This window comes from Chelonia mydas, chromosome 4, assembly GCF_015237465.2.
Source record: "Chelonia mydas isolate rCheMyd1 chromosome 4, rCheMyd1.pri.v2, whole genome shotgun sequence".
NCBI lineage: Eukaryota > Metazoa > Chordata > Testudines > Cheloniidae > Chelonia > Chelonia mydas.
In genome coordinates, this window is record NC_057852.1 from 111572026 (window position 1) to 111585811 (window position 13786).

At 41.8% G+C, this 13786-nt stretch overlaps 1 protein-coding gene across 14 annotated transcripts in view; it reads left to right on the forward strand.

Annotated features, from left to right (window-relative positions):
* Positions 1-954: 954 nt before the first annotated feature.
* Positions 955-13786, forward strand: part of PROM1 (prominin 1) — a 94509-nt gene continuing 81677 nt past the window's right edge. For 11 of the 14 annotated variants that reach the window (XR_006290184.1, XM_043544618.1, XM_043544619.1 and 8 more), the window contains exons 1-2: positions 1305-1379; positions 10773-11197. Coding sequence is in view for 13 of the 14 variants with exons in the window: in XM_043544618.1 (XP_043400553.1) it covers positions 10981-11197 (217 nt within the window). In the remaining variant the exon portion in view is untranslated. The other 3 variants (XM_043544616.1, XM_043544628.1, XM_043544623.1) reach the window with 3 other exon arrangements.

The window sequence follows — 13786 nt, forward strand, 5'->3', positions numbered from 1 at the left end:
TGATATCCCAGTTGGGGAAAACCCAGTTGGAGAAGCGTTATTTACCCCTCAAAAAAAGAATCAGATACATTCATGGATGATAGGCTATTAGCCAAGATGATCAGAGATGTAACCCCATGTTCTTGGTGTCCCGGAACTGCTGACTGCCAGAAGCTGGGACTGGACAATAGTGGATGGATCACTTGATAAATGCCCTGTCCATTCTCTCTGAAGCATCTGGCAACGGTCACTGTTGGACGACAAGATACTGGGCCAGGCGGACCATTGATCTGACCTAGTATGGCGGTTCTTATGTTCTTAAAACCAAGTGAAAATCTCAAAGCTGCAAATAAAAAAAATACACAATGTGACAAGGAGCACACAAATACAGTCCCAGGAGAATGGAAGGTCCTGCAGATTGACATATAGAAATAGAGAGTTTGGGGACATTAATTTGGCTCCCTGTCCTACTAAAAATTCACTGGTCTCTTTTAGAAGTCAAAGGAACCACTTAGAAACAGGGACATGAGTCCTGGGAGTAGAAAGTATAATCTTGTTAGGAAATCAGGGCAACCTCAGAAAAGATAAAATAAGATATTGTTCCAAAAGCCAAAGATAGAAGCAGCTTTTAATAATGTAATTTACAGGACACACATAACTGTGGGATTGCAAAAGAATATTAAGTGCTGCTTTCTTAAACCTCAGAATAAGGGGCAGAAGGGCATTCACAAATCACCAATCTAGGGGGTAAAAATGGGAGGCTCGCTCCAACTGACAAAATTAAACTCTAGTTTCTCCCCAGTTTTTTGAGGAGCTCAGATTTTGGCTCAGCCCACTAGGTATAGGGATACTGTCCCATTGGATCCGTTTTGAGTTTGAACTCTTCACAGCCAAGAGGTGTCTTTTGGACCCTGGTGGTTGGTTTGCCGCACCACTGTAGAAATAAAGGGCGATCTGTGAAGACGATCTGGATCCGGAACCCCTGGCTGCTGGAGACGCTCAGGCCCCTGCAGGAACCACCTGCACAACTTGGAGCCAGCTCTGAAGTTTCAGGAGGCCTAAAGTTCGGAGCCTGCAGCTCTGGGCTGAGTCTCTTTGCCCCCCCCTCCCTTACTCGGCTTGCACAGAAAGCAACAGGTGGTCGAGCGCTGCAGGCTGCTGGGGAACCCAGCGCGCGGCCCCTCGCCCGACTTCAGCCTCCCGCGCTGGTCCCGCAGCCCCGCGCTGAATCAGTCATGAGCTGGGTGTGGGGTCGCGGGGAGCTGCTGATTGGTGCGTGCGGCAGAGGGCGGCGCCTGTCTGGGGGGCCTGGTGGGGAGGCGGCCGGGCGGGGAGACTCAGCGCGTTGAGCCGGGAGCCGCTGGAGCAGCCGGAGCCTGCTGGAGCGGGCTGTCCGCGGGGTGAGTGCTCGGCTGGCGCTCCCGGCGCGCGCCGGCCACTTGCAGCCCGCCGCGGCGCCGGGCAGGGTGCACGGATCCTGCCCTGCGAGTTGCTGCTCTTGCCCGGGTGGCGGGTGGCGGGGGTCGGGGTCTCGGAAAGCCTGGCCGTGGCTTAGAAACCATCGGTGTGTGCGGGAGAGACGTAACCGCTGGAGAGAGTGGAGCGGTACCTCCATAGAAAGCTTTGTGGCAGAGGCAGACCTAGCCCATGGGGGGGGGCCCGAAGCAGGGTTATTTGGGGTGGGGCCTGATCCGTCACCCACCGCTAAAATACTGATTGAGTTATTTGTACAAACCAAAAAAAAAAAAAAAAAAAAAAAGGCAAACTTAATGCATATTAATCGTTAAAAAGCCCACGTTCAATAACTTGAACAGTATTTTGGGGGTAACACTAAATCAGGACCCCTTTGAGCTTCTTGGGCCGCTAATCCATTGCTCAGTCTGCTTGTGCCTACACTGCTTGTGTAGTCTGGGGGTGTGAGGGAGAGGGATCCAGGGCCGCCGGGGGGGGGGGGGGGCAAGAGGGACAATTTGCCCTGGGCCCCACAGGGGCCCCCACGAGAGTTTTCAGGCGGCGGGTCCTTCAGTGCTGCCGAACACACCCGGAGTGAAGGCCCTGGAGGGATCCCCTGTAATAGCCGTGGGAGAAAGGAGGGAGACCCTGCTGTAGAAAAAGTGGATGTGGGGTGAGGGCAAGCAGAAGGAACCCCCATAGGAAGCATTGAGGGAAGAGAGGGGTCCCTCTATAGAAAACACTATGAAGGGGGGAGGCGTGTGTGACGGAAGGGTGGGACATCCTTCGCGTTATCGAAAGCGTTGTGGTGGGACTGTATGTTCTCTGCTGTGAATGAAGATGATTCCTTGACCCCCTAATGCTGTGTTTGTATGAATTTTGCTGAGAAGGGTGTGTAGTTTATGTTGGGGTCATTGACTTTTCCAAAGGAAGTGGACTCGAGACCTAATCTGCATGTGAAGGTTTGGATGTGAGACAAGCACAAGGCAGTACTGTGGGAGAAAAATGAGGACCTCCGGAGAGATTAACTAGTATACCACACTAACCAGTAGACCAAATATGTGTATGGGGCGGTGTCAAAGTCTCTGCTGAGAGTACCCCGGTATTGTGTGACTAACCACACTATGGAGATGAGTAGGGTGCTGTTTTAGAAACCACTTTATCTACCAGGTTCAAAAGGTACTGTTGTAATAAGCAATACTATGCTGTCGTATCTGCAGTCCAATCTTGTGTCCAGACTTGCAGCAGAGACCCAGCCATGCTCATCTCATGGCTTGGTATATGTTATAACATTTTATTGTGCTCACACGTGAGTGTGAAGAGTTGAGTTAGCTTATGAGATACTGACCATTAGTCAGTGTAGTTCAGGACAAATCATATTGAAAGGTCATGAATGATTACATTCTGGTCCCAGCAGGGTGAACTCAATCATGAAGTGTGTTTGTTTTGTGGGGTGGGGAAGGGAAGGTGGAGGGAGAGAGAGAGGAGTTGACTCTGTCTCCTTCCATGCATCATACCGGGGAAGAAATTAAGAAAGAAGTTGTAAAATCAGTTCTGTAACTCCAACCAGGGCAGAGTTTAAGCACAAATCATACTATGTAATTTTTAGAATTAAACTGGTGGAGGGGGGAAGAAAATCCCAACTATTTAAATATAATTCGGAAGAAGGGGGGAGGGTCTTGTCCCATTTATGAGATATTATGTACGCAATTATCTGCTGTAATCCATTTTCCTCTGCATTAGAACCTTTCCAGCACACCCCACCAGTTCTGAACTGTCAGCACGACAGATTTCCTTTTTATGGAATGGCTTCATAATGTTTGTTGTTTTTATAATATTTTATTATTGCTCTACAGTGCCCTCATAGAGCATGCTTTATAAATATTATCAGAGCAAACAAACTGATTTTTTTTTTCTGTTCCACTTAATGAATCTATAATCTAAACATCTGGTCAACTGGCTAAAATTAGACCACCTGCCAAGTCTTTCTTTCTTGGGGATGGAGACTGCCTCCCCGGAATTAATTTTAAGGCAATTGTTAAAATTATCACCTTCTTACGAGGGATTTTGCTGTGTTTCAATGAAACACAATGAATTTTTAAATTTTCCTTTTTAAATCTTTGATTTTTTGAGACACATCCAGAAAATACATTCCTGTGTTCTGCATATCTGGCTGCTGTGACTCAAGCCCTTCTCCGGTTTTATCCCACTTGGAACTCACAATATGCATGTTAGATACAAGTTGAGACTATCCAGTATTAGTTTTGTTTATTGTTTTGCTACTGTGTTCTGCAGTCCCTGATGTTTAGAAGGTTCACTTACTCCCTACTCCTCCTATGGCAACAAGTTGCAGTCATTAAATCACAGGCCTAGAAGAGGTTTTGTAACCGAACACCACACCTTTTGTGACTTGCCAGTGGCTAGTGTGGCTTATCATTTTATGTATTCTGAATGTGAAGATTTATATTTTTTTTGTGTGTGGAATCAAAAGTTATAATATAGTACAAGTAACTGTCAGTCATGTGTCTGTGACCTCATAATTTGCATTGCTCTTGTGGTGGTTGGTGTCAATGGAATCTTGAGATGGAATTATAGACCAACTTTTCAAATGGTTAATTTAAAAAAACATGTTGATCTGTCCTTGATCTGTGCCCAGCATGGGCAAATGCCCCTTCTTCTGCCCTCCATTCTTTGTTCATTGCCAGAGGGCTCCCACATCCTGCTCTAACAGTCTGGCTCCTGGTTGGTTGAATCTCAGTTCAGAGTGAATTGCAGTCACATCACTGGATTGCAATATTATGTTTGCATAGATTGCAGCGTTAAAGGGAAGAAATACAGTGTAGTTGTTAAAATAGAAAATGAGAAGTTGGAGAACCTGTGTGCTGTTTCTAGCTCTGCAGCTGAGATTCGGTCTGATCTTAGAACAGTTCCTTAACCACTCTGTGTCTCAATCTCTCCATTTGTAACAAGGGGATACCTACCTACCTATCTATCTCTGTGTCAGGCATGTCTAAGCTTAACTAATGTAGTAAGGTGACTTGAGAATCTTGGATGAAATGTGCTATTTGTATGGAGTTAGTATTATAGCATACTTTATATAAAGTTTGTGGCATGCTCTACAGAGTGATAGACCGCAGATGCCCTAGAGTTGGGTGTAGTGCAGGGGTGGGCAAACTTTTTGGCCCGAGGGCCACATCTGGGTATGGAAATTCTATGGCGGGCCGTGAATGCTCACAAAGTCAGTGGTTGGGGTGCGGGAGGGGGTGAGGGCTCTGGCTGGTGGAGTGGATTCTGGGGTGGAGCCAGAAATGAGGAGTTCAGGTTGTGGGAGGGGGCTCTAAGCTGGGGTAGGGGGTTGAGGTGCGGGGGGGGCGGGAGAGGGCTCTCGTTGGAGGTGCAGGCTCTGGGATGGCGATGGGGGTGCAGGAGGGTGCTCCGGGCTGGGACCGAGGGGTTCGGAGGGCGGGAGGGGATCAGAGCTGGGGCAGGGGGCTGGGACATGGGAGTGGATTGGGGTACAAGCTCTGGGCAGCGCTTACGTCGAGCAGCTCCCGGAAGCAGTGGCATGTCCCGCTTCCGGCTCCTACGCGAGGCGTAGCCAGGAGGCTCTGTGCGCTGCTTTGTCCACAGGTGCCGCCCTACAGCTCTTATTGGCCATGGTTCCTAGCCAATGGGAGCTGCGGGGGCAGCACTTGGGGCACGCGCAGAGCGAGGCAAGCCCCCAACCCCACTCCCTGGCTGGAGTGCCAGAGTGGGACAAGCCCCAGACCCTGCTTCCCAGTGGAAGCTCGAGGGCCGGATTAAAATGTCTGAAGGCCCGGATGTGACCCGCCGGCTGTAGTTTGCCCATCTCTGGTGTAGTGACTTCTGTACATAGAAAAGTATGAGGAGGGGTTTTGTGGGGGGAGGCCAAAAACTTGTATTTTTAAAGATGAAAGCTAATACCCTTTCCAATTACAACGAGAAATAAACTAAATTATTCCATTCAGTTATATTCCTTTTTATGTAGCTGAACTTATGGTTTTCATGAAAAACAAGGACATTAAAATAAATGTCCTGTAGCTTGTGAATTAATTAATAAAAATCTTTTAAAATATTATACTGCTCTGTTTCCTCCCCTCCCCCCATACTGTATATGAAAAATCTGTGTATGGCCATGAATGTAGCTCACAAGGTGCAAGAGTATAGAGTAATGTGCATTTTGTTTCTACAAAGGGCTCGTGCTATGGTGAAGAGTGTCCTAGAAACAAACTCTCATATATGTTTGTAGCATTTTTTGTTGCTCTTGCAGCTTTGCCTTGGGGATTGGTAGTCTTTTTACTGATTACATATTCTGTGGATAGGTTTCTTTTTCCAACGCTGTCAATCTACTGTAGCATCATTAGCGAGCAACAAACTTCCAAAAAGTTTTCTTTTGCATAGCAAGGTAAGGAAAACAGAAGGATCTCATTCATAGCCCAGATCCCTTGTGATTTGAGTAGGGGAGCTGTCATTCAGTGAGTGGAATTCCTATTCAGATGCACATTGGCTTTTTGAGCCATAGGATTGGTAACATTTCTGCAAGCTCCTGATTGCTATTATTGATACAGCACCCAAAATGTGCTGTTACTTTATAGAGCACTGGTCTTGAGGAGAATTTACATTCTGTTTTTTGAAATAGCATGGCAAGAAATACCACCTGTCAGAGGTAGGATAGAGACCCCAGTAAGGATTCTAGAGGCATTCCTTTTTGATTCCCAAGAGGCCAGGGGAACGAAAGCTATTTTATTTCTAATGTGTGTTTGTAAATTTTATTTATATTTATAATGATAGCATCTGCGGATTTCATTGGCCTCTGTAGAATTGAAGAACATATATGTTCATGTCCTCATAGCAGGGTGCCCGTTAGTGTCCTGAAATATGGGATTGGACTCATTGGACCTTGCATTCTCAACAGAATTCTTCTGTTAAGCCTACAAATCTTTTAACGTTGTTAATGTATGACTTAATATTTTCAACAGAGTCACACTAGTAATAGTTCTTTTTCTCCATCAAGGAGGCACCTTTATAGTGCTTTACTCCTGTTTGCATAATTCTGGGAAACTAAACCTATTCAGGTTTGGCAATTAAGGGCTCAATTTATCACCTGTTGAAGTCAATTGGAACCTTTCCACTGACTTCATTAACCATTGAATCAGACCCTAATTGATTAGAACTCAAAGCTAAATAATAGATTTACTTGAAAATTATCAGAAAATTCAAATTTCTCTCAGAAGATGTGTTCAAAATTTGGGGCAGAAATACTATTTTTTTCATACAAAACAAAGAGGCTGAACTCCTGTTAACTTTAAATGTGAAATAGAACCCAACTTTAACTATGATGTTCCTACCATTCCATAATTAGAGGCATTCTAAGCAATTTACAATGTATGTTGCTTGTTACATTTAATCATAGCACAATATATAAAGGGATAAGATAGCAATCCATGATGAAGAAAATCTTGAAGACTAAAGAATGAAGTAAACAAATTGGGGGGGAGGGGGATATAAGATATCCTTTGGGCTTATATATCTGTTTGGTTCATAGCATAGATGCTTTGCAACAATCTGTTATTGCTTTGAAAACATTCAAATATTTGAATTTTTATGTGTGGCTTTTAGACTACTGCATTGAGCATCATGCTTCAGGGTAGTTGAAAAGACCACCTTTTTTGAATAAGGCATAGGTGATTCAGATATTTAGATTATTATTAGAGTTGCTCTTTCCTGGCTTTCTCTAGCAAAGATAGGACAGTTACTGAGAGGATACAGAAGCTGAACGTCATGAAGGAGAGGAATAATCTTTGTTCCTGGCTCTGATTTTGAATTCTTCTGTCTGAGAGCTCCTCTAGCTGTTGACTGATATTTTGAACAAAGCATGTTTATCGCTCTTTGCAGCAATAAGTAATGGATCTGTGGTGTAGCTTGGTGTAGTCCAGTTGATAAACTGGATTTCTCCTCAGAACACTTGCTGTGTGTAATTCAGCAGGGGCTATGAAAGATGGGAAAAGGTTCTCAGATTTCCCCATAGCTGTGGCGTACTCCTGCATCACCACCAACATTGTTGTTTTCTGCCTTCATGTTTTTCATGTTTCATCAAACTTTGGTGCACCATGGAGATCTCGGGGACAGGGGTTGTTTGATAGTAAAGCATGTGTATTGTTTGTGTTATTTCACTGTTGGTCCTATAGGTGGATGGCTCTTTTCTTCCAGGGCATTCTAGAAGCTCACCAGATTCATGACCTTTCAAGGATAAGCCAGTCTGAGTGGTTCACCTCTTGCTTGGGAAATAGGGTGACCAGGCAGCAATTGTGAAAAATCGCGATGGGGATGGGGGGGTTGTAGGCACCTATATTAAACAAAGCCCCAAATATTGGGACTGTTCCATAAAATCGGGACCTCTGGTCACGCTATTGGGAAAGTCATGAACTCTGCTGGGAGAAAGTACAGTTGGACCAGGAAAACAGTAAGATGATTATATTTCTCATTTCCACTCATAGGCCAAAGCTCAGTCCAGCATATGGGTCCAGACACAATTCAGAAGAAATTAGTGGTTGCCATACATGACAATAGATCACTAAGGTGTTACAGGTGTTCTTTATATGTGTACTGATGTCTTGAAGGGCAAGGAATCTAGGAGGCTCCAGTAGAGTGCTAGACGGTAGCTTGGTTGGCCTCTCTAAGGGGTTTGCAGTCAGTTGAGGCCTGTATGCCAGCAGGAGTCCTGGATCTGTCCTGTGGTTGGATTTGCATAACAGATGGATGCTCTTGAAGGATTTAGCCTTTAAGAAAGAGCATTTTTGGCATCTGAAGTCGGAGGAGAACAGAAATGCCACTCCTCATCTTTTTTGTTCTTGTTTTTCTGCTTATGTTGCACTAAATAGGCAGTACAGCCAACTGGCCCGGGACTGAGTTGGCGGAGTTGTCTAACTAGGCCTCAGTGACACATAGGCAAATTCATATGTTTCATTTGAAATGAACAGTATTGGCTTTTTACTTACAGACTTCCTCAGCAGTGAAACTGACATGACTCTTGTATTTTCACTACTGCTCTCAGGTTTCTTAATAAAAGATAGAAAAGTGACCAGAGTCTTGTTAATTTCACTCTGTTTTGGGAAGCTACAAGGGGCAGCAGAATCATTAGAGTTGAGTTCACTTACTCAAAAAGACCGTACTTCATTGGTTCATGTTATATTATTTGTATTATCATAGTGCATCGGAGCCCCAGTCCTAGACCAGAGCTCCTTTGTGTTAGGCGCTGTACAAACACAAAACAAAAAAAACTGTTCCTACCCCAAAAAGTTTACATGTAGGTATAAGACAAGAGACAATAGGTGAAGCAGCCAGACTGGGATTAAAAGGAAACTGAGACTGTATTGGCCAGCAAGATAGGCAGTGGTCTCAGCAACCTAACTATCCTCCTGTTTTTTGTAGGCCTCACAGCAAAGGAGAGTTCTGAAGGAGGATATTGAGTTATTTTTGTAAATGTTGATGGAGAGTTACTCTCAAGCATGAGGGGCAACGTGGAAGAAAGCACAAAGGTGCTTGTTTGAAAATTTTAACAAGTGGATGATGGAGGCTGACAAGGCCTGAATGGATGTGGGAGTCGACTCTTCAATGCTGAATGAGAGATGATAGGTAGGGTGGCCATAGGTTACAATAATAAGACAACTGATGTTTGAAATGATAGAGGGAGCCAGTGCTGGAATGCAAAAAGAGAGGTGACGTGAGCAAAGCAATGGGCTAGGAAAACGAGCTTTGGAGCAGCACTTTGAATGGATGTCAACGAGTGATGGTTCCATTTGTCAAGGTCAGAAAGAAGGAGGTTGGATTAATTGTGATGTGAAATGATGAAAACGCAGAGAGAGGTCCGAGTTGAAGATGACACCCAGCTTACAGGCCTGAGTGACAGGTAGGATTGGTAGTGTTTTCCACAGTGATTTGAGAAAGGGGGCAGCAGGGAGGATTGGTGGGGTGGGGGATTAAGAGCTTTGTTTTAGCCATGTTGAGCTCGATCCGACAGATAGACATCCATGAAGAGCAATCAGAGACAGGCTAAGTTTTTGTTTGGACAGAAGACAGGTAGATTTGTGAGTGTCAGCATACAGATGTTAAGTATCAGAGGGGTAGCCGTGTTAGTCTGGATCTGTAAAAGCAGCAAAGAGTCCTGTGGCATCTTATAGACTAACAGACTAACCCTAAGCATACAGATAGTAGTTGAATTTGTGTTTGTGGTTGAGATTACTTTTTGAGGGAGAAGAGAAGGAGGCCAAGGACAGAGCCCTGTGGAAAGCCTTAAAGTTAACAGGAATTTGTGGATGAGACCCATTCGTGCCTTACAGGAAAAGCTTCCTATCTATCTGTGGCAAGCAGATTTTTCTGTAATTGACAGAGAAGGTGTTTCTTGAATCTAGCTTCATTTTAGTTACAAATTGAAAGTGAAGAATAACTTACATTACATTATTTTCTATGTTGAAAGGGAAATATGTAATACTAAATACGTGTGGGGGGGGTTTGGGGGGTATTTCATGTTTGAGGGAATGAAGTATATTTTACTATTAGAAAATGCCCGAGGTTGATGTTTTAATCCATATTTTATATTTAAAGTCCACATACCCTGTCTGATGTTCCTACAATGTTGTGTGCCAGAAAAAAATTGTTTTCCCATGACCATATGTTACTGACACTATAAAATGAATTGAAAGTTTAAATCCTTCTTTGATAGGTGGTAATCTATGGCTCCTCTGTTAATAAAATAATGCCACAAGAGTAAAGATAAATTTGCCGCTGCTAACCTATGTGGGGGAAAAAAAGTTTTGCAACATTGGGAAGTTATGAATTCTCAGGGCAGAGAAGTTATGTCCTTTTGTATTAATCATCTGCTTATGTATATCAGTCCTTGTGTGGCTGTCTACATGCATTTAGAGTTGCATGTTAAAACATTCATAAAATGCACTGTGATTATTTTGTGATTAAATACAATAAATCTGACTTTATTACAATTATAAGTAAAGTAAAAATTTGTTCCTTTAATTTCATTTGCTCTTTATGCTGCAGTCCTAATACTGTGATTTTCTTTAAATTTGTTTTGTTTTAAAGGCTCAGTCAAAACTGTGAATAATCAGTGGTTTCCTCAAGTACTGTGTGTATAATGGATCCGTTTTTTCACACATGGGAATAAATTGTTCTATTCTGCCCTATTTAGCTTGCCAGTATAATCATTTTTGTGTTATATTTCCACATGAGATTGGAGGCATCTCACATTTTCATACCCTCGTGCAGTGAGGGCGCTCATTTAAACAGTTGTTTTCTGTCTTTGCCAGAGATGGTGCACTGCCTCAGTTCTGTGAAGAGCTTCCACACCATTCCGAAGTCAGTGTACATTATCCAAGACTAAGCAAAGGACTACAGACATCAGCTTTTTCCTGCTGACACATCTCACTCCCAGTGAATAAATTTCTAATGTGCTGAAGATTTCTAGACTTTGGGAGAGCAAAATCTCTACCTCCTATTTTATGAATACTTTTAGCCATGGCTGTGGAACTTCTGCTGCTGTTGTTGCTTTGTGGAAGTACTGTTTCAGAGGTGCAGCCTTTACACAAACCACCTCCTGGAACTTTGGATTTTGGATTTGTGCCTGTGAAGACATATGATACAAATACATATCATGAACCTGGACCAATAGGAATTTTGTTTAGACTAGTCCATGCTTTCCTTTATTTAGTGCAACCAAATTCTTTTCCACAAGGTAAGTGTGTAAAATTATAGCTTATTTTAATGATCTACTTTTAAGACATTCATTTTCATAGTAAACAGTGATACCACCACTTAAAAATAGATGATATGTATGGGTTCATTACCAGAAAGCAGTGGGGTTTTGACTCTGTAAAAATCACTGGTGTTTGTCAGTGATTGAAATCTGCCAATGAATTTTTTTTTGTATCTTATAAATCTATTCTTTAGGTATTTGAGTTTATTTTATTAGATTTTTTTTTTTTTTTTTTTTTTTTTTTTTACTGAAATTTGTTCCCAGCTCCACTCTTTCGGAAGCAGTGGATTCAGAGTAAAGTATAAAATGCCTTGCCTCAGGTTTTAATCTGGGATAAAAGTTTATTCTCCTTTGCAGTGTTTATTGTCAGACTGTGACTTTTTACTATGTAATTACAAGGTTTATTCTAGAGATTATTCTGCAAAAGGAATGTCAGTAGCAAAGTAAATTTCATGCATTTCTGTATCTGTACTGAAGTCATAAAGACAATTACTTTGTATAGCTACATCTAACTTGTGTCTTATTTGTTTAGCTTTGTAATCTTAAAAATTTAAGGTTTTACTCTTCTATTGGACTATTTCTCTGTCCCTTCTTCCCCTTCCCCACCCCCACCCCACCACTCTGTTTCCCAAAGCTGGAAAAGAAATCTTAAAAGAGAAGTATACATGTTCAAGATTTCTAGATTGTCCATGAAAGGCTCTTTAGTAAGCTCCTGGAGCTGTGGATCTGGTTTTATTACTGGTTTGTTTTTTTCACCACATTTACACTGTCTAATTCAGGTGTGAAAACAGAATGTCAATACTGTTTGTATAAATTTGGCATTAAAATTCACAGCAGGTTGAAATTTTAGTATATGAAATGTGAGCAATATTTTTATTTTGTTTGCTTACAGATTTTCACCAAATTGCTTTGTCTGTTTTTAGCTATAGGTATGCACAAAAAATATTGACTAGTTTTAAATACTACCTCCATTATATCTTAGAAACCTTTTCAGGTGAAATAATTGAGATTTAGAAAGACAGTAGTTTGTACATCAGTCCAACTGCTACACTTCTCAGTATAATTACAAGGAGATATAACTTTCATAATTGGTTACTACTGTGTATAGTGTCTTCCATCATTTCTGTTTTTTTCAGTATAAAAATATAAAGTCCACAACCATGTCAATGCCTATGGAAGAAAGAGGTCAAAACAAACTTGCATGGGTCTCTAATGTAATATTCAAACCAAAACTTAAAGAACAGGCTAATTCTTCACTCTGACTACCCCTCTGAGTTATTACAAGTTCACATAAATACTGTACTGGATCCTGTAAGCCTTATAAGTATCCATTTATTATATTAATTATCCAATTGGTTTTAGTGAAATTACTCTGTGAATAAGGGCTCCAGGAATGGGTCCTATAAAAAGAGATGCAAATTTTAATTGTATGGGGACTAAACCTGTAAATACTAGCAGACACAGGGTTTATTTCAATTTTTATAAGTAGTCCCATAGGATTACAGTAGTAAATTCTATACCCAGTGGTAGGTGTTTACAAAGTTAGGCCCATGGAGAGCAAATAAATGCCTAAACATAAGTTCTTTGTTCTTATTTAACATGTGCTTTTCTTCCTCTCCCCCACCCCCAGATATTTTTTTTTAAAACATAGTTTCTAATGTTTGTATTATGTGAAGTCTTTTTTGTTCTCCCCCACACACCCCATCCCAAAATTTAGATCTGAAGGATGATGTGGATTTCTGCGTTATCGTGTAATTAGTTTAATCCCATAATCTGTTTTACCATATGCTGTTCTATTTCATATCTAATGTATTAATTATGAAGGTTACTTTTTAACTGTTCATAAAAAAAAAAAAAGACACTAGAATAGAGCTTACTCCAATCAAGAGTTGAAACACACAGATAATTTTTAGGTGCACATATACCTTGACTCAACCTCTTTCAGAGTGTTTAACTGTAAACTTTGTTGCTATTAATTAGGCAGAGGCTTCAGAAGAGTTTAAATCTTTAATGTAAGCTGTGGGTATTAGCCTAGTTTTCCCCTAAACCTTTATGTAATCATTGTGGTGTTGCTTTATAGTCATGAATCAGAGGAGAAATGTAATTAATAAATGGTCCTGATCATTGAGAGGTCCGAAAAACATGGCCATTCAAATAGCAGTTGAGAAATGCGGAGATTGCTAAGAGTCCCACTTCCACCTTTTTTGACCTTTCTCTTTGTTCACCTGTAGTACATGGCCTGCTAATTTTCCTTGTTAGTACTAGAGGGGGATTTCTTTAAAGGTACTGTATTAAGTCGTAGTGACTCTTACTATTTAAATTGCGTATATGTATTCTTACTGTGCTTAAACCATTTATCTGCTTGTAGTAATGTTCAAGGACAGTTGAATGTTTCAAGGCCAGCCAATGCAGATGTGACATGCTTTCAAGCAACAGTAAGCAATTAATAAGGAAGTTACTGCGAACTTTTTGCCTCAGGGCAAATGGCAGTGGCACAATATTCAGTGGTGTAGCTGTGTTAATCCCAGGTTTTTAGAATGACAAGGTAGTGAGGTAATAATCTTTTAT